General features: G+C 38.3%; 1 protein-coding gene and 1 long non-coding RNA gene across 5 annotated transcripts; one reads left to right on the forward strand and one right to left on the reverse strand.

Annotated features, from left to right (window-relative positions):
* Positions 1–1,163: 1,163 nt before the first annotated feature.
* On the reverse strand, positions 1,164–3,169 carry LOC148690982 (uncharacterized). Of its 4 annotated transcripts, none has more exons than XR_015956474.1 (4): positions 2,833–3,163; positions 2,451–2,723; positions 1,707–1,906; positions 1,164–1,435 (listed from the first exon to the last, which is right to left on the reverse strand). It is a non-coding gene; the product is annotated as an uncharacterized LOC148690982 (long non-coding RNA). The 4 variants fall into 4 exon arrangements; XR_015956472.1 differs by having other exon boundaries at positions 2,913–3,162; XR_015956475.1 differs by having other exon boundaries at positions 1,590–1,906; positions 2,451–3,169.
* A 13,597-nt stretch (positions 3,170–16,766) lies between these two features.
* Positions 16,767–17,105, forward strand: LOC148690983 (uncharacterized). Its single transcript, XM_088685062.1, has one exon. The coding sequence runs from the start codon at positions 16,767–16,769 to the stop codon at positions 17,103–17,105; it is 339 nt and encodes a 112-aa protein (XP_088541188.1).
* The last annotated feature ends 3,006 nt before the right edge of the window (positions 17,106–20,111 follow it).

Raw genomic sequence — 20,111 nt, forward strand, 5'->3', positions numbered from 1 at the left:
TGCTACTAAACCGGGGTCCGGTCGCAATCGGTGTCGCGTCCGGGCAGAAAAGGACATGGGAACGGTCTCTGACAACGACTGTCGGCATTTCAGTAGGTATCCACGTGTACAGTTGTCACTCACCCCGGGTAAATACATAGGTCCGACTAGAGATTGAAAATTTGGATGGGACCGTACTGTTCCGGGCCTGCCATGACAATGATTGTATATGACAGATGTTGGATGGTCGTAGGGTGCGATATTAGCAGTGGCAAAACCCTAATAAAAGCGGCTATCATCCCTCTGGTTCCGAATACAATCTCTTTCTGTTTTAAATAGTCCGTGTTTTTTTTAAAGTAGAATTAATCATTTGTTTTTTCTTTTCATTCACTCGGATCTCTTTAATTTCATCGATTTTGTACATCTTTTCATTTTGTTCCCAAAAAAAAAAAAAAGGAAAGGAGAAGGATTTTCTTCAGTGGATCCCTCTTGTTTCTGTTTTCGTTTAAGCATTGGGAGCAACTTTTGCTCATGTGTTTCATTCAAAAAAGGGTATTGCCTATCGTCTAGCTCGTTTTGCCCTCATTCTGGTTGTTTTTGTAATTAATTTGAGAATCCTTCTGACCTAATGTCATATTTACATGTTGAAGATTGTACGGTTAATTTGGTTAGTAGCTAGCTAGAGGCTACTCTGTTTGCTTGTTGTGAACTATTTGTTTCACTTATTCAATGAAAGCTATCAAGGAACTTTAAAAAACAAAGTCGTGACGAATGGAAGAACACCATTATAGCAATATAATATAATCACTAGTAGAAAAAAGCTCATCTACCACGGTGAATGTCCGTGATAAATTGTAATCCACCACAAACATCGTGCCCGTTAGTATTCTGGATGTGATAAAAAGTCTATATTTCTACCACAGGCTATGCCCGTTGTCAAATACAATGTAACCACGGATTGTGCCTGTGGTAGATTGGGATCTAATACCACGTGTTATGGCCATTGTGGATTACAAATTGATCACGGCTATAGCCCGTTGTACAAAAATTTCCAAAAAAAAAAAAAAAAATCAATAAACAAACAAATAAATAAATATATATATATATATATATAAAGATATTTATTTACAAAATTGCATATTTACTTTATAAAAATTCACATATTCAAATATTTCAGTAAAAGCTAACAACAAAATGAGTAGTTATATTAAGAATACCAAATCACTGAGTTATGCTATAGTTGTGTACCTAAACATGTAGACTTTGTTTCACTCTAAAACAAACTCAAGTCCTAGTTCCAACCTTGGTCCTCCAATGATATTCATCTTCTCTGCAATCTTTTCTTCAAGAAAACACACATCTCCAGCAAGCCAATCACACTTCAAATTTGCAGGTGCCTAAACGTAGTAGTTGATATTTGAATTATAAACGCTCATGAATTAGAACCACCAACCACCTATGAGACAAACAAGGAAAAATATAAAGCTTAGAAATCAAAACTCATCACTTAAGGACATCATATACAAAACAATTCAAATTCACAAAGTCAATTGGACAAAAGGCAAGTAATCATGATCCAAGTGAGAACACGGTGCATGCCAAAAAAGTACCTAAGACACCTCATGTGTTAGTATCGAGCATATGAAGATCAATGTGCATGTCTTCCTTGATGTGTGTGTGAGAGAGAGAGCGAGAAATGAGAGAGGAGATTTTTTCACGGGGCTTACATTATAGTAATTAAGTAGTCGCCATTTACCATACTATGTTCTTAGAGGTCAAGACAACAATTCACCAAACCTTGCAATCAAAATTTTCAATTCTTGGCATCTGTTGAAAGATCGTGAACCTTCAGTGTGTATTGCAGAGCGAACCCCACTCTTCCATTGACTTAGCATAGTTGTAACTGGTAAGTAATCTCTAGCAGCACCTGAAATTATAAGGACCAAAGAGTCAAGGAACATTGAAACTTCATTTAGCATTAGATACAGTACATACTAACTCTTGTTCAACATCCAGCAAAGGAATCATCTTTAATTCTCCTTTTCTAGATAACACTTAGGTATTCAACTCGTCATGTACGCCATGATAGAAATATCATTTACTACAGTTCAAACAAGAAAGATAGCAATACCTTATGACAACTCTTCCAACCAAAACCTTTCTCTACAACATGAACCTGGAATTCAATGTGGCAGTATAACAAAACATAAAGAAACTTACACCACGTGTAGCAGACTCTCGAGTTTGTTCTTTTACTCTTATAATTCAAACATAATTATGCAGGAACACTAAACTCTCATTATGCAATTAGTTTAAATCAATGCCCCAAAATTAATTTCATCACAATTCATTAGACAACGATAAATTAATCCCATCCAATTTAGGAACCCAACAATTTTCTTCATCATTTCAACAAGTTACCATAACCAAAGACTTAAAACAATAAAATAAAAAAGATGAAGCTTAATTACCCTATGTGAAAAGCAACCCATATGAGGCAGCAGAGGTGGTGTGCTCACGATCGCAAACAATGTACAGCCACCACCAATTAGCCCCCGCCGTGCACCCAAAAAGCTCCGAAGAGCTTCTTCTGGATCCTTAACTGCTGCTCCTTCCCATTCCGACCTGTCTGCTCGGACTTGCAATATCCTCACATATAAATCGCCCTCTTCGTCAGAATGCTCACCCGCCGGTTGCGACTCAGAAACTCATCAATGTCAATTTCCATAAATTCCCTTCACAAACTGAACCACAAAGTTGCAAGTCAACGAATTTGACAAAAAATTAACAAATTTTAATCCAATTGAAGGAGAAAGTTGGGAGCTTTAAAAAATGGGTTCTCTATTTGGTTACCGGGGAAATGGAATAGTGGTGAATTGGGATTTTATCGGCAGCCAAACAGAGGAGAGAGAGAGAGAGAGCAGTGGAGATACCTGAGGACTCAAGGTGGACGAGGAAGAAAGGAGAAAACTGAAAAATGATGGTTGTTAGTGAAATGTTAAGAGAGAAGAGAGTGACATAGATTGGTTTAATTTCTCACGATTTGGGGAGGGGGAGTTTTGCGGTTATTAGCTGATGGGATGAGATAAACCATTAAATGAAATTTGAGAAGTGTGCATGAGTGTTGTGAAATTTTCAAATTTCAAAGATGTTTGAAATTTTGCAAAATTCTTGTCCCACCTCTACTATATTTTTTAGTTAAGTGTGTGTGATTCCACCACATATTATGTCCGTGATATATAACAAAAAAAACGATGTGGGGGTTAACAATAATAACCACAAGCATTGTCCGAGGTGGTTTTAGTATATTTATAACCTGCAATTTTGTGTGTGGTCATTCATTGCTATTTTACAACAAGCTAAGATTTGTCCGTGATAAAATATTGTTATTACTACGTGCTTATTATGCCCGTGGTAAATTTGTACTTTTTATAACAAGCTAATAAAGTCCGTGATAAAATTATCGTGGTAGATGAGTTGTTGTGTTGTAGTGTTTCCAAAAAAAGAAAAAAAAAATCAATAGTATAATTGTTGTAATTCAGATGAATGAGAGGAGGCAACTAGTGATAAGACAATGTCAAAACATTTAGGTGTAGGTCCAAATTTTAATTGTACAAAATTATATATATATATTGCTTCTCTGATGGCATCTGTGTCAGATCCCGACCAGGGGGGACCACCTCCCGGGCCCGTTCCACCACCGTAGTACGATATTGTCCTCTTTGGGCCCCAACCATGCCCTCATGGTTTTGTTTCCGGGAACTCACACGAGAACTTCCCAATGGGTCCACCATCCTGGGAATGCTCTCGCGCGTTACTCGCTTAACTTCGGAGTTCCAACGGAAGCCGAAACCAGTGAGCTCCCAAAAGGCCTCGTGCTAGGTAGGAATAAGAATATACATATAAGGATCACTCCCCTAGGTGATGTGGGATGTCACAATCCACCCTCCTTAGGGGCCCGACGTCTTCGTCGGCACATCACAGCCAGGGTTAGGCTTTGATACCAAATTGTCACATCCCGACCCGGGCGGGACCACTTCCCGGGCCTGACTCCACTGTAGCACGATATTGTCTACTTTGGGCCCCAACCACGCCCTCACGGTTTTGTTTTTGGGAACTCACATGAGAACTTCCCGATGGGTCACTCATCCTGGGAATGTTCTCGTGCGCTACTCGCTTTACTTCGGAGTTCCAACGGAACCCGAAGCCAGTGAGCTCCCAAAAGGCCTCATGCTAGGTAAGGATGGAAATATACATATAAGGATCACTCCCCTGGATGATATGAGATGTCACAATCTGCACATCTGGAGAGATGCCCTTAATTCGCTTCGTTTGGAATATTTCATGAGGCCATGAGACAGTACAAATAACTGAAGTTCGTTGAGCTGAAGTATACATTAATAAAGGAAAATCTTAGAAAGATTACATTGTACATGAATCTGCTTGAGTTATTAGCGTAGTTGTGAGGATGGATAAGATGACGAGTAAAAGTAGATTAAGTTTACACTTCAAAACTCTCTAATTTTATTGAAAACAAATGTGTATATATCATACCAATTAATTAAGGATTTTAGCTTGATTATATGCATGACTTACCACATTGAGTAGTATTCAAATGTGACACATAAATGTATTACCATTACTCTGTATTAGAGCATCTTCAAGAGATGCTGTAAAACAATCAAAACTCTATTTTAAGGAGCCAAACCTAAAAAAATACATCACCAACAGACTATAAAAGAGTCTCTATTATATTAAAATAAACAGTCACTCTTTAAATTTACATAATCACTTTATCCGTTAAATATTTAAAAAATAAAAAAACTTAAGGGTTGACCCTTGAACAAGGTGAAAAGGAAGAGAATAAAAGAATGTTATTTAAAAAAAAAAGAGTAGGTTGAGTTTGAATTATTAATAATAAAATATTTAAAGATTTTTTAAAATAGAAAGTGTTGTTGACAATGAAAAATTAAAATGAGTAGTTAAAATAAATTTTGACACTTTTCACTTGCTAGTTTAACAAAAATTTAGAACTTTTTTTTTACAAATGGTGTTAGGGTTTAGTCCCCGAACTGCTTCAGCAACCTGCGCGCGCTCCCTTGCTCAGAGCGAATAGAGCTTTTGAGGCAATCATTATGCATGGCTAACTAAAATTGTTGCTGTTACGGTCGACGTTGGCAAAATTAATCTACATTAAATCAGATTCATTGTGAATACAAAACAAAGATTTTCTTTTTGGTTGAAACAAATAAAGAAAGAATTGACGGTGACCCGTTTCCTGATCTTCTACGCAAGCAAAGTGCTGCCACACCATGAATGTTCTTGTGACAAGTAGTTAATTTGAATATGTTATCCGTCATTCAATATAATATAATATTGTTGCATAACAATAGAGCGGGGTCCACGTAACATATGTAATATTGTTTCATTTATTTCGTAAATCAATTTCAATCTTTTCCAAATTTTAACACGATGAATAAATTTCCCACGAAAAACTAAAACTCTAGAACGTTTAGTCCATGAAAGATATTGGTAAATATTACTAAACCCATCCACATGTTTTTCAAACTTCCGTCGCCGAGTAGAAGATCTCTGTTAAAGTTAATCAAACAAAAGAATATTTAGCAATTAATTTGCAAGCGGGACGGTGTGATAAGTCTGAACTCTACTTCTTGTAATACAACCCCGTTGATCCTTTTTTGGTTTATCAACCCCACTTATCTGATCAAGTGAATACTTCACATGAATGGCTATCTAACGTAATGATGCGATGCAGGGTAAGAAAAGAAAAGGGTAATTCGATTAAGTTCGCAATTTTTTTTTATAGGATTAGGCCAGTTAATTTTATTTTTTTTAAATAAGAGGCCAATAAAGACAGTGGCATTGACTTTAGTTAGAGAGGAAAGTTGTTTTTGTTGATCTTAGTTAAAGAGAAAAATCGTTTCAATTGACCTATGCTAGATAATAAAATCAAAATCAAAATCAATACTTTTTTTCTGACTCAAAAAATTTTTGAAAAGACACAAAATGAACTTTTAGTTTTTTAGAACTAAAATCAGTTATCAAACAAAACTTTGATTTTTTTTTTTTAAAGGTGAAAACATAAATTGAAAATAGCCCCCAAATTAATTAACTATCCATTTTAACAAAGCTCACAAATAATGTCAAGATATTGTCGGAGATAGATTAGTGGAATATGTTTTAAATAATTATGTTCATTGGATGGATGCTTATCAGTATACAAAATCATTGGCTTTGTTCTCAAGATTGCGACTATCCAGGTGATATCTTGAATCCCTAGTGAAAACAAGAAATTGTTCATCACCGTGTGAAAGCAAAGCCGAAGAACTAGGCCAAGAAATTTGGGGTCTAATGGCTTATGTTCAAACTCATGCAAATTTATAACAACAATTTTAAATTTTCTCTCATCGGCATGGAAAATATCCAGAAATGATTTAAGAGTGAGACCTCCAAAAATGGGACATATTAAAAAGCTCCTCTTAACTTGTAGCTAATGGAGGTATATATCTAATTGTCCCATGGAATGTGTAAGAAAACAACCAGGGGCGGTGCCACCAAGGAATTAGGGTAGTCCTAGGTCCATCCTGACTTCTGTGAAAGATGTATGAAATCAACCAATGACCTCAAGTTTTTATTTGCAGAGGTGTGAACTTCATGGAAGAAGATGAAGCAAACGACGTCATTAGGCTGCTTTGGTTTTGAATTTGTTTGACTGTTTAATGAAACGATGAGTGTGGTAGGGGAGTTTTTAGAAGAGACGTGCAATTTCATTTTAAATGGAAAAAAGCAACCCCACTACTGGTTTGATTCTCTCAGCTAAAGGTACCATACACCCTATAATTTTCTAAAGCAACCCCCCCTTTTTCCTTATTTGCAGACCTCTTCCCCTAATCCTTATTTTTATACTTCTTTGTATTTTCTTTAGCCTTCCACAGTCTACCTCTTACTTGGTTATCTAGGTTTGAACATATTTTTCTTGTTAGTATTGAATTTAATAGAGGTTTTCAGTTTTGTGAAGATTACACAAATTGCATATATTAACATGTTATGAATTTAACTTTTACACACCTGCATATATATATATATATTTGTGAAAGGCTCATCCTCACTCAGAATTCTAGCTCTGCCACTGAAAACAACAGTCCACTTGTTAATAATTCACCGTATACAAATTATTATAACCAAAACTTAGATCATCTTTGGCAAAAAAAAAAAATAATAAGAATAATTTAATATATCATTTGGTCATCTATATATCAAATAAATTGACAGTTTAAAAATGACATCAAGTACAATTAGTGCTATGAGTGCAAATTTTGTATAAACCTATGAACTCTCTATAGTTCCACGCACACACCTCTTTTCTCCTAATACACATTATTTATGAAATATGCATGATGACATTGTTACTTCCATTGCAAACGCTCAGTTTAGTGAGAGATATGTTTATCTTTTTTCTCGTGACAATATATATTTAATGTTAAGAACATTTCACATTTCACTCGAGTTTGAGTTTTACTCCCTATATTATTAATTACTTGTGTAAAAAATATTATTTCAAATTAAATAGAATAATGACAGTAATTCCTAATAACAGAGAATAACACTACTTCTATATTTTGTTCTCGCTAGAAAATTTTCATTCGGAAATACGGGTGGTACATCATGTGTCATTATATAATTGGAGAGAGTTTTATTTTTTAAGTTGTTAATTTTTTAACACAAGTATCTCAGTGACACGTAATGTACTATCTCGTGTTCCGAGCAAAATGAAAAATCTCTATGTTCTGATCACAATCCTAATAGAGCTACTCTACTTTACCAAAATCACAGAGAGGGGAGTTAGTGCTTTACCATCTTTGATGACATATTGAACAAAAGAGCTCCATTCAGCGTACCGCCCCCCACTGGGAAATTTTAAGGAGAATAACCTTCGTCAGTGCAGCTAAAAGTTGGGTCTCACAAAAAAAATGGAACATTGGTTGTCTATTTTAGCCCCTAAACACCATCGCAATTCGAAAGTACTAGATATATTTGATCGTCCATGTCGGGCAAAGTAACCATATGATATGCATGTAGATGTAGTGAGACTTTTATTATGACAAGTCCTAAGAGGTGCACCAAGTGAAAATTATTGACACTCGATGGTATACGTAGGAGTCACAACCACGCCATGCACTACGTACCACAGCTTTTGGTGCTGTTATGTGTCCACTTATCAGTGGACTGCCGTACAACGTGGTCCTAAGTAGAATTAGTAGAGTATGGAAAAGCAAGAAAATGAGAGGATTGCCGGGCTGCGAGCCTACGACTTTGCGGCCTTTGAACCAAAGGCCATTTTTTCTCCCCGGACCTTTTTTGTCAACGACACCAGCACATGTAAGTGCCTCCAGAGGCCTTGCCATGCGTGGACTAAGCTAAGCCTGGCTTAACTAGTCACTGCTCCAGGAGGATTCAATTAACGTTTGCTAGTGCCTATAGAATTATTCATTTCAGTGACAGCCTCAGAAACCTAAGCCTTGCGTGAATTGTACTTGTTCAACATTTAATAGTATAGGACATGGGATTTTTTTCACGGAAAAGGATCATCACCGGATCCTTTTCCTAGTTATCCTCGAGATTCCGTGATCGTGGCCGTTCATCGTATATCATGCAGTCAGTTTTTATTAAGTACTATTTATACTTAATTTTAAATTTCAAATAATTTATAACTACATGATGTACAATCCTTTTCCTTTTTTTACAATGTCAGCTATTGACTAATAGTAAGATTGATGATTTCACCCTAGCTTCTATAACAGGGTTCAGGTCAAATCACACTTAAAATACACTCGTCGAACATGTCAATAGCGTAACATTTGTTTTTTTAACAATCTTACATGTTATGTTTTTATACTATCCATTTGAATTATTATTCATAATTTTACTATCTTTTAAAGATTCGAAGATCATTCGTATGTATGAATATATATAACTCTTGGCCATGAAGCTAGCTAGTGTGTTTGTTCTGAATGTGAGAACAAAAAGGTTCCTAGCTAGTTGATTATTAAAACAAAAACAAAATAAAATAAAAACTACACATCGGAGTGAGTTGTCATTCTACCTGGGAATAAAGGTCATATTAGTGTCGCTGGTAGATCCACGTAGAGAAAATGAAAGGTTATTACTCCCTATCAACATTCATGCCATTCATCACAATACCCTATAGCAGTCTTCATTACAGCTCATTGTTTATGTGATGTTTTTCTTTTAAGGTTGGGGGCAAAAGTTGCTTGATAAGATGCCTTATAAAGTAGGGGTAAACATATATTTCCTTGAGAGCCGCACTTCATCATGCCTCCACCAAAAAAATAATTTCTGAATTCGCCGTTGAAAGACAAATTATGGTAATTTAGCAAGATAAATAAGACTACTCTGATGATCTGATCTGATAGCGACCACGTCTTATCTCTTTCGAGCAATGAACAATGAACCAGATATATAACAACATTTTCTCTATGAAAGCTATGTTTCATTAGAGACCTATGAAAGAGCTCAAGTTTTGCTATGCGTTTAGACATATAGATTGGATTGAACTGGTATTGTCAGTAGCAGTTTTCTCTCTGTTTATACGTTAAATCTATTGACATATAGGACTGGGCAACCCATGCAGCTTGGTGCAAATAGGCAGACAGATTAAATTAGACCCATGTGAATCGCGCCATGGCTGGCTGCCTGCATTGCAGGGTCATCATGCAACTTATCGTCGTTTGTCACTGTGGCTACTGGTTAGCCAATATCCACGACTGGCCGCTGCTTGACATCTAATTAAGTTTGCGACAATGAGAAGGACTGATCGACCTTTTCACCATAAAACTCCAAGCTGTGGGCCGGAAAACATCAAATACATGTCCCATCAGTCACCGCACAATAATTTATAAGGTAGTATATGTTGACAAAATTCATTCAATTTTCCTGCTTCTCTTGTCGTCCAAGATGTTTTTCTGAGATATATGGATAAAGATATAGCGTGGGGAATAGTCCTCTCAAACATTTATTTGGTACGTCTTGCATGTGTCAGGGGACTTTTAACAGTGCCGACTATTAATGAAGTAATTCGTTCTTCCTTCTGTGACATGTGGATGAAAGATGAAGCACCATGTTCGTGGCAGCAGGGATTATTGAAGGTTTCCATGGACAAGTTGCAGTTTTGTGAATCATGCATTGCAGACTGCATGCAAAACAGAGCCCTTTAATTCAGCTTCTTCTGCTTATAGATGTGAAAGATCTTGCAGATAGATATAATCGTCTAGAAAGATTTAGCATCCAATTATGTGGAATTAGGGTTCGGCCCATATGATGCAAACTTGCGAACATTTTGGGCTGAATGTAAAATTCATGTGATTAGTTGAAACAATCTATTTGGGTTGGGTATTTTACAGAAGAGTCCCATGAGATGTAAAAAAAAAAACTACAGTTAGAAACTTGGAATATCGTACAGACCTTCACATGAGCAAACATTGAAATATAATGAGCTTTTTTCATCCAAAATAAAGAGAAAAAAAATTTTCCAATGGGTTTTAATGCACCAAGAAAATCTAATTGTTTGGTAAAATGAGGCCGAATAACAAATATGTTTTATGTAGAAAAAATGGTTGAGGACAAAAAAATGCAGATTACATAAACAGGAAAGAGGTAAAATATCATCTTTGCATTTCTTTTTCCAGATAAAATTAATCAAACTAAAGAATGAGAGTCTCTTTGGCTCACTTTACTAGTTTTAGTTGCCCGCAGGGCTTTTCTTTTCGTTCAAAATAAAAAATCTCTTTGAATTTGACGCAATGGAAAAGTTTTTCTTTTGTGATTGAAAGATTATGAGTTCGAGTTGTGAAAATAACATTTTTGTAAAACAAAGATAAAGCTACGTACGATAGACGTGCCTCTCCCAATTCTCGCAAAGCAAGAAATCTTATTTAACTTGGAGCCAGCTCATCATTAGGTTTTCTTGACCGCATTATTACAAACATTAGAGTAAACTTTAGAACCATGAACGGGCTTATAGTTTTACGGCTAAAAACATTTATTCATGATCTCAGGTTTAAAAATTGCCCTAACCGGCCTAATGTTGTTTAATAAAGGAAAAAAATACCTTCAGAACCATGAAGAAACATTTTTTTCGAATATATAGTTCTTGCTGGACAATTAATCACGTTTGGTACTGATGTCTTGTTTGCACGATCACTCATAATCTGTGGTTGGCAATTGACAGATTGAAGAAAACTCGTCGTATAAAATTGGGCAACCTAATAAGTTTGGGTTGCCATTTTTGAAACTCATTGCCACCCAAGAAATGGCCAAACAAAAGCCACTCAAATCATTCTTAAGTGAGTTGGGTTGAGTAGGTTTTACGGAATTTGTAAACGCTCAAAACTAGGAGGTCAACACAAGACTAGTACAAAAAATCTTTGGTGGGCTCGAAATATAAAGAAATTATGAACAACATAATTTAAGTAGTTTAACCTTAAAAATGGGCTACGTCTATTGTGGTAGACTACCATATAGTTGAAGTGTATTACAGTAGCTCTCAAAACAATGCAATATAAATTTACTCTTGTGCATATGACCGCTTATAAGGTATACTTGTCCCCTTTTATATAGGCTATGAGTGAGCCTTAAAGTCTTGAGCTCTCAAGTTTCTCGACATACTATCATTAAATGGCTTGAACACATAGACATGACCTATAAGCTATATCCATTGTTCATTCGACATGTGGACAATAAGTGACATTGTAAATTTCTCTAGTTAATTAATAACTAAAATACCATAAATAAGATATTTGTAACATAATTCAATGCATACCATCACTAATAGAAAGCACTTTTAGTGCAGTCCATTACGGTCGGCATCCTATAAGTAGTGCAGCTAGCAAATTTTGTTCTTATAGTTTACCTTGAATTATGAATAAATGTATTTTTGTTTAACTTTTCATTGTTATATTTTCGTTTAGATTTTGTAGTTATGTTTACATCATTGATTCTATGGGAAAAATTTATGGTTCTGCCACTGGATCTGGATATTGTTTTAGTACGATCAGAGGAAGATGTACTAGAATAGTATAAGAAGCTAAGAATTAGAATCAAAAGAGTAATGCTAGGTAAACTAATTTTTTAGACTAAATTTGTAAAATATATGATGTATCACTGATAGAAAATAAACACATTAATTAACACTCAAATAATAATTCAATAATTAACAATTATGTCATATGATTTACAAAAAATAATTTATCTTCCTTGCATTGTCCAAATCAATATATATATATATATATATATTCCCGAATAAACGCAACGTAAAACTAATATAGTATATAGAATATTGCAGCAAACTCTTCGGTTCCCATGCACGCATGCTCTGGTTTTTGTCATCATGTGTTTATAAATAAACAAATGGGTAATGCAATGGAGATTAAATTTTTTAAACCAAATTTACAAATCAAATAATGTGGTTGTAAATGATTGGATTATTAACTTAGTATTGATTAACGTTGTTTGTACCATACTTGACCAATCCCGAAACTACTAAGCACCGGTCAACAACATACCGTCAAGGACCCACAAGACTTTTCCTCCAACCAGGAGGCCAATCACAACACGACACATGTCGGTATCAGAAGCTAATCACAGCGCGACACGTGTCGATATCAGAGGCCAATCACAACATGACACGTGTCAATGTCAGAACAAAGCTAGAAACTCTCTTCTATAAAAGGGGATCATTCTCCCACAATAATCTCTAATGTCATTTGTACTAAACTATTCACTAGAACTCACTAAAGGAGAGCTTGAACCTATGTATTTGTGTAAACCCTTCACAACTAATGAGAACTCCTCTACTCCGTGGACGTAGCCAATCTGGGTGAACCACGTACATCTTGTGTTATTTGCTTCCCTGTCTCTATTCATTTACATACTTATCCACACTAATGACCAGAGCAACCTAGCGAAGGTCACAAACTTGACACTTTCTGTTGTACCAAAGTCCTCGCTGATTTTGTGCATCAACATTTGGCGCCGTCTGTGGGAATCGTACTTATTCCTACTCTCTCCAGCTTTGTCAGGCTGGTTTCCACCATTCGCACACTTTCTTTCGACCAGGCACCCCTCTCCAATATGGGGAGTAAAGGGAGCCACAGCACGCAGAACGACACCCTCCTCGCACTTAGTGCAAAGCAACGAAAGAAGGAACGAAAGAGGTTTGCTCTTCAGGCTAAAGTCGATGAGCTAGAGGCTCAGAACAACAAGATAGCGATAAAAAATGAGATCCTCCAGGACCAATATAAGAAGCTCTTTGGAATGCTCCATGAAGCTAGGCATACTCAAACACACGAACTCATCGCCCCCAGGGAAGTCAACCACCACCTGGGTGCCCCCCAACACGGGGGATCACATGCCTTAAACATGGATATCCCTAATGGGGAGCGAGTTACTCATCAAGGTGTTGATCAACATGAGACCTCTCTCGACCCAGCTGCTTCGACCCGAAGCAGGAGAAATGGAGGAAGGCACATTCTTGCAGAAGGAGTAGAAGGATCAAAAGCCGTTTATCGCAATTGTCGGGACTTCCTGAGGCAACGTCGAGAGAACCTCATCCACATAAGCTCGAAGGTCAATGATCCAAGGGTTTCTGAAAGGTTCGGTCCTCTTCCATGCCCCAAGCCAATTGCCAATCTAGAGAATGAGCGACATGTCCTAGAGGAATATAAAGGTACGGGGGACTCGGGGACGTTTCGACAGGCTCGCCCTGGAAGTCAGTACGGTGAGTCCAAAGAAAAATCTCATGCCCTTGACCAAACTTTCCTACTTCCAAGAGGAGATGGAGACTTACAGAAAAATGATCCAGCAGTACCTGACTCCACTCAGGACCCCCTTGTCCTACAACTCCTTGAGGAAGTAAACAAGTTGAAGGCCGAACGTCAGGCCGAAATACCTGACTGGAACCAACCTAGGCCTGACCCTCTTACAAGGAAGATCCTCGACACCCCTTCCAGGCAAAGACAAAGCAGAAGCTTGGCTTACAACTCTACACTGGAAGGGAGGACCCGATTGAGCACCTTAACCTCTTTGAGTCTACCATGGCATACCGGATGCACACTGACAAAGAACGATGTATTCTCTTCCCCTCTACCCTCTCTGGCGGAGCTCTGAATTGGTATTGTCGTCTTCCACCTGAGACAGTAGACTCATTTGAGAAATTGAGGAAACTATTTGTCTCTCAACACATCTTCCAGAAAGATCGCTTGCATTCCGCAGATGACTTGTACACTATTCGCCAGAAGCCGGATGAGCCACTAAGAAAGTATGCCGGCCGCTTCAGCCATGAGTATTCTTGCTACGCTAAGGCAGATGACAAGACTGCCCTTAAAGCCTTCACAGCAGGCCTACGCGACTGTTTTTTCAAGTACATGATCAATGCTAACACTTGGAATACTTACTCTGAGGTAATGGCACAGGCTTATAATCATGCCTCCGCCGAGGCAAGGACATATCAAGGGAAACCCCCTACAGCCATCCCTTATCAGCAAATGGGGAGTGGAAGCCAAATCCAACCGAATGAGAAGACCTCAACCTTCCAAACAGCAGCGACGCTTCCCCCTGCCCTACCTAATACCTCGCCAAGTCAACAGGTGTATCATTCTCAGGGCAAGAGGAAAGACTTCCATCCTCACCAGTCTCACTTTAATAAAAAGAGTAAGGGGCACTATCGCGATAACCAAAAGTATCACCACGATAATATCCGCCTTCACGCGGTCAATGCAGTGGGCTAAACACGTGTCAAGAATGGTCCTACCCCGAGGTATGAGACATACACACCTTTGAACGCCACATGCACGGCTATTTACCCCAGTATAGCTCACTTTATACCAAAGCTAAGGCCGAGGGAGCCAGATTTCAAGTCCACGAAGAACACAGGCATGTTTTGTGGTTACTACGAGTATAATGGCCATGACGGCGAGAAATGTATCACTATCCGTGATCATATTGAAGCTTTAGCACGTGAAGGAAAAATTGACCAGTTCCTCCTTCACCCTCCAAAGGATAACCGCAACCAACGCCAAGTGAATGTGATATATTCCATTATCGGTGGCACACCCATATCTTAATCTTCCAACAGGGCCATGAAAAACAATGAACGAACGTTGAAGTCTGGCCACCAAATGTTTCACGTGGAAAACATCAGGAGAGGCAAGTATCAAAAGCCTAACTGGGATCCAATATGTTTCTACCCTGAGGAAGAAAGAAGTATCATCTATCCTCACAACGACCCACTGATTGTGGAGGCTCACATAGCCAACTTTGATGTACGATGAATCCTAGTAGACACGGGGGCGTCAGTCAATATCATGTTTACTGAAGCTTTCAAAACACTTAATGTAGCTGAACACTTGCTCGATCACTCGGTTTCTCCTCTGATAAGCTTCTCTGGTGATGTCGTGCAACCTTTAGGGAGCGTACATTTACCCTTCACCATCAGTACAGGTCCGTACACAGCCACCATCACCACTAACTTCTTGGTGGTCGACTGCCCAACGGCATACAATGTCATCTTTGGGCGCACATGCATTAATGATCTCAAGGCCATGGTATCCACGCATATGTTGTTGATGAAATTTCCAACCCCCTATGGCAATGGTTACATCAGTAGAGATCAACTTAGTGCACGATCATGTTACAACACTTCAGTCAAGCAACAACACTTGCATGTACCCAAAGAAACACTTTCTATACATGACCAAGTTATCAAGACCAGCTCGGACAAAGCCAACTTGAATATTCACGGTGGTAACAATCAACCCGATGATCCTCGAGATGACTCTTTCACCTAGCAAGCACAACCTGCTGAAGAGTTGGAGAATGTCTCTATCTCAAAAGATGATCTAGATCGCATAGTGAAGATTGGCACCACTTTGTCACCACCCATTCGGTTGGCATTGATCTCTTTACTCTCCAAGCGAGGTTTCAACCTACCATACTTACGGTGCCTCATACCTGCGGAAGCTGAAATTGTCCTTCGAGAAATACATGAAGGAGTCTGCGAAGATCATGCTGGATCTCGATCCCTAGCACACAAGGCTTTTCGCCAAGGATATTACTAGCCAACACTCCACCAAGATGCCATCAGAATATCCCGCTCATGTGATAAGTGTCAACTCTACGCAACTATTCATCACTCCCCTCCCGAGCCTCTTACTCCTATGATCAGCCCTTGGCCCTTCGCCCAATGGGGACTTGATTTGATCGGCCCAATGCCTGCAGGAAAGGGCAAGGTCCGCTATGCAATCGTTGCAGTTGACTACTTCACAAAGTGGGCCAAAGTATAACCCTTGGCAACCATTACTGAGGCAAAAATAGAAGACTTCGTATGAAAGAACATCCTTTGCAGATTTGGCAATCCTAATGCGATAATCACGGACATTGGGCGACAGTTCGACAACAAGAAGTTCAGGATGTTCTCTTCTAAGTTCAACATCAACTTATGTTTTGCTTCCCCAGCTCATCCTCAGTCTAACAGACAAGTTGAAGCCATCAACAAAATAATCAAGCGCACTTTGAAAACCAGCTTGGACAAGGCTAAAGGTTGTTGGCCAGAATTTGTACCCTAAGTTCTTTGGTCATACCGCACTTCATATCGAACTTCAATAGGAGAAACTTCATTCTCATTTGCCTTTGGTACAGAGGCTGTTGTCCCAGTTGAGCTTGAGTAAGCAACGTTCCAAGTCCAGAACTACATGCAAAATGAAAATGACAAACAACTCACCCTCAACTTGGATCTAGTCGAGGAACACAGAAACCAGGCTCACTTGAGGAATGTCGCCTACAAGCAGCGCATCTCTAACTACTATGACTCAAAAGTCAAACATCGCTCTTTCAAAGTGGGGGACTGGGTATTGAAGAAAAGACTACTCTGCGACAGAGTCCCGAGTAAATGCACGTTTAGCCCAAATTGGGATGGACCGTTTGAAGTTATTGGCATCAGTCGCCCTGGTTCTTACAAGCTCAGAAGCTCCGATAGCAAGACCCTTAGCCATCCATGGAACGCTGATCACTTGAAGTACTATTACAAGTAGACTCACACTGTACAAGTGTTGAGCTACGGCCATTTGGCATCCTATGTAATGAAGGTCATTTGGCATCAATTCAATAAAGAGGTGATTTAGACAACTTGATCCTAACTCCCTTACATCCCTATCACTGAAACGCTCAGGTTCAAAGCTTCAACACGAATGCTTACAACATAAAATAAAGTCTAAGTATATGTCAACATGACTTATATCCAAACAAGGGATCCCGTCATGCATAGCAAAACATTCATAAGCATCACTCATGTCAATCAACATAAACATCATACATTCCAACACATTCATACATAAACATCATACATTCCAACACATCCATACATAAGCCAACTGTGCTTCGAAAGGGTTCAACACACAAAGTGTCATTCGACACTTGCTACAATGTGCCTCAACACCTTACCCTTATTCTTACCAACCAAGTGATGAAATGTGAAGAAAGAACTCATCTTCATGCCACCAACGAGGTGATGAAATGTACAACCTGTACTCTCCTTCATGCCACCAACTAGGTGATAAAATGTACAACCTGTACTCTAATATCATTTGGCAACTTGCCACTCATGCCACCAACCAAGTGAAGAAGGAGCTCATCTTTGTGCCACCAACCAGGTGATGAAATGTGATGAAAGGTGATAAAGGAACTTACATTTGTACCACTAACCAAATGACGAAAGCAACTCACCATTCATTACACCAACCAGAAGACGAGTGGTATAACTTGTACATGTGAACTCCTAGTATTCACAAATAATCAAAAGCCCTCAAGCTTTACAACTTAACCAGGGGAGCACTTATGCCTAACAAGAGTTATAGTCACCAACAAAGTTTTATTGCAAGCCAACAACAGCTTCAGTGCATGGTATACGAAGATCAAGCTCTTCAGCCCTCTTACATCTGCTTCAGACATTTCTCCTCTATAACAATGCAAACACTACAACTCGTAGAAAGCTTTACACACTCTTGATCAAGACTGTTCGAAGCAAATTCAATTTATATGGTTCATCCAAACCTTCGACTACTACAAGGTGTGGCTTGCATCACAATCTCTTACTCAACAGTGTGGAAGCAAAATTTGTATATGTTGTCTCTCTTCCACAAAATTTGTATATGTTGTCTCTCCCACTTTTTCAAATTTCTAATTTTCCCAACAAAAAAAAAAAGGAAATTAGGAAATTCAACAACTTCAACAAATGGAGGGTAACTACAACTTTCAAAAGCTTCACACACTCTTGATCAAGATAATGTGAAGCAAAACCAACTTATGGTGCCAACAAAAGCTTCAACAAGTGAAGGGCAACAACAATTCTCAAAAGCCTCACACACTCTTGATCAAGATAGTGTGAAGCAAAACCAACTTGTGGTGCCAACAAAAGCTTCAACAAGTGAAAGGTAACAACAAATGTCAAAAGCCTCACACACTCTTGATCAAGATAGTGTGAAGCAAAATCAATTTATGGTGCCAACAAAAGCTTCAACAAGTGAATGCCAACAACAATTCTCAAAAGCTTCACACACTCTTGATCAAGATAGTGTGAAGCAAAATCAATTTATGGTGCCCAACAAAGCTTCAACACAAAAGCTTCACTTACAAAGTTTTAACATCAAACAAAGCTTCAACAACAAAGCTTTAACATCAAACAAAGCTTCATCAATGGAGAGCAACTACAATTCTCAAAAACTTCACACACTCTTGATCAAGATAGTGTGAAGCAAAATCAATTTATGGTGCCCAACAAAACTTCAACACAAAAGCTTCACCTAGAAAGCTTCAACACAAAAGCTTCACCTACAAAGTTTCAACACAAGAGCTTCACCTACAAAGCTTCAAGACAAAAGCTTCACCTACAAAGCTTCAACTACAAAGCTTCAACACGAAAGCTTCACCTACAAAGCTTCAACACAAAAGTTTCACCAACAAAACTTCAACTCAAAAACTTCACCTACAAAGTTTCAACACAAAAGCTTCACCTACAAAGCTTCAACACAAAAGTTTCACCTACAAAGCTTCAACACAAAAGCTTACCTACAAAGCCTCAACACAAAAGCTTCACCTACAAAGCCTCAACACAAAAGCTTCACCTACAAAGCTTCATTAATGGAGAGCAACTACAATTCTCAAAAGCTTCACACACTCTTGATCAAGATAATGTGAAGCAAAATCAAGTTATGGTGCCCAACAAAGCTTCAATACAAAAGCTTCAACACAAAAGCTTCAACTACAAAGCCTCAACACAAAATCTTCAACTACAAAGCCTCAACACAAAAGCTTCACCTACAAAGCCTCAACACAAAAGCTTCACCTACAAAGCTTCAACACAAAAGCTTCACCTACAAAGCTTCAACACAAAAGCTTCACCTACAAAGCTTCAACACAAAAGCTTCACCTACAAAGTTTCAACACAAAAGCTTCACCTACAAAGCTTCAACACAAAAGCTTCACCTACAAAGCCTCAACACAAAAGCTTCACCTACAAGCTTCAACACCAAAGCTTCACTCACAAAGCTTCAATACAAAAACTTCAACACAAAAGCTTCACCTACAAAGCTTCACCCATTAAAAATAAAAAAATAAAAAAATAAAAAGGAAAGAAAGAAATGAGACTAGGCCTCCCCTTCTTTGGGCCTAACAACTTTCATACCAAATATATATAAAGGAGGAATTTTGGGCAACCACTTAGAAAGGAAAATGGTGATGTTTTGTTTGGAAAATTGCCTACTAGCAAGACACCTCCTTCGTCAACTCTTTCGACCGAAGATTTGGGGGACTCCTACCATATACCACTACACATTGGTACTCAGAAATTTTGCGACTACTCAGTGCCTTGGATTTTTCAAGTCCCCAACCGAGAAGTTTTCCTCACTCAAGAAATTAAGGGAGCACTACTTCAACCTGCAGGGTCCACCCACGAAGTTTCAACATGCAAACTTTAACAAAATAAAAAATCCAGGCTCGACATCATTGCTCTAATTGAAGAGATCGAGAAGCCTCAACAGCCA

This window comes from Pyrus communis, chromosome 15, assembly GCF_041283825.1.
Source record: "Pyrus communis isolate YQ-2024b chromosome 15, ASM4128382v1, whole genome shotgun sequence".
NCBI classification, from domain to species: domain Eukaryota; kingdom Viridiplantae; phylum Streptophyta; class Magnoliopsida; order Rosales; family Rosaceae; genus Pyrus; species Pyrus communis.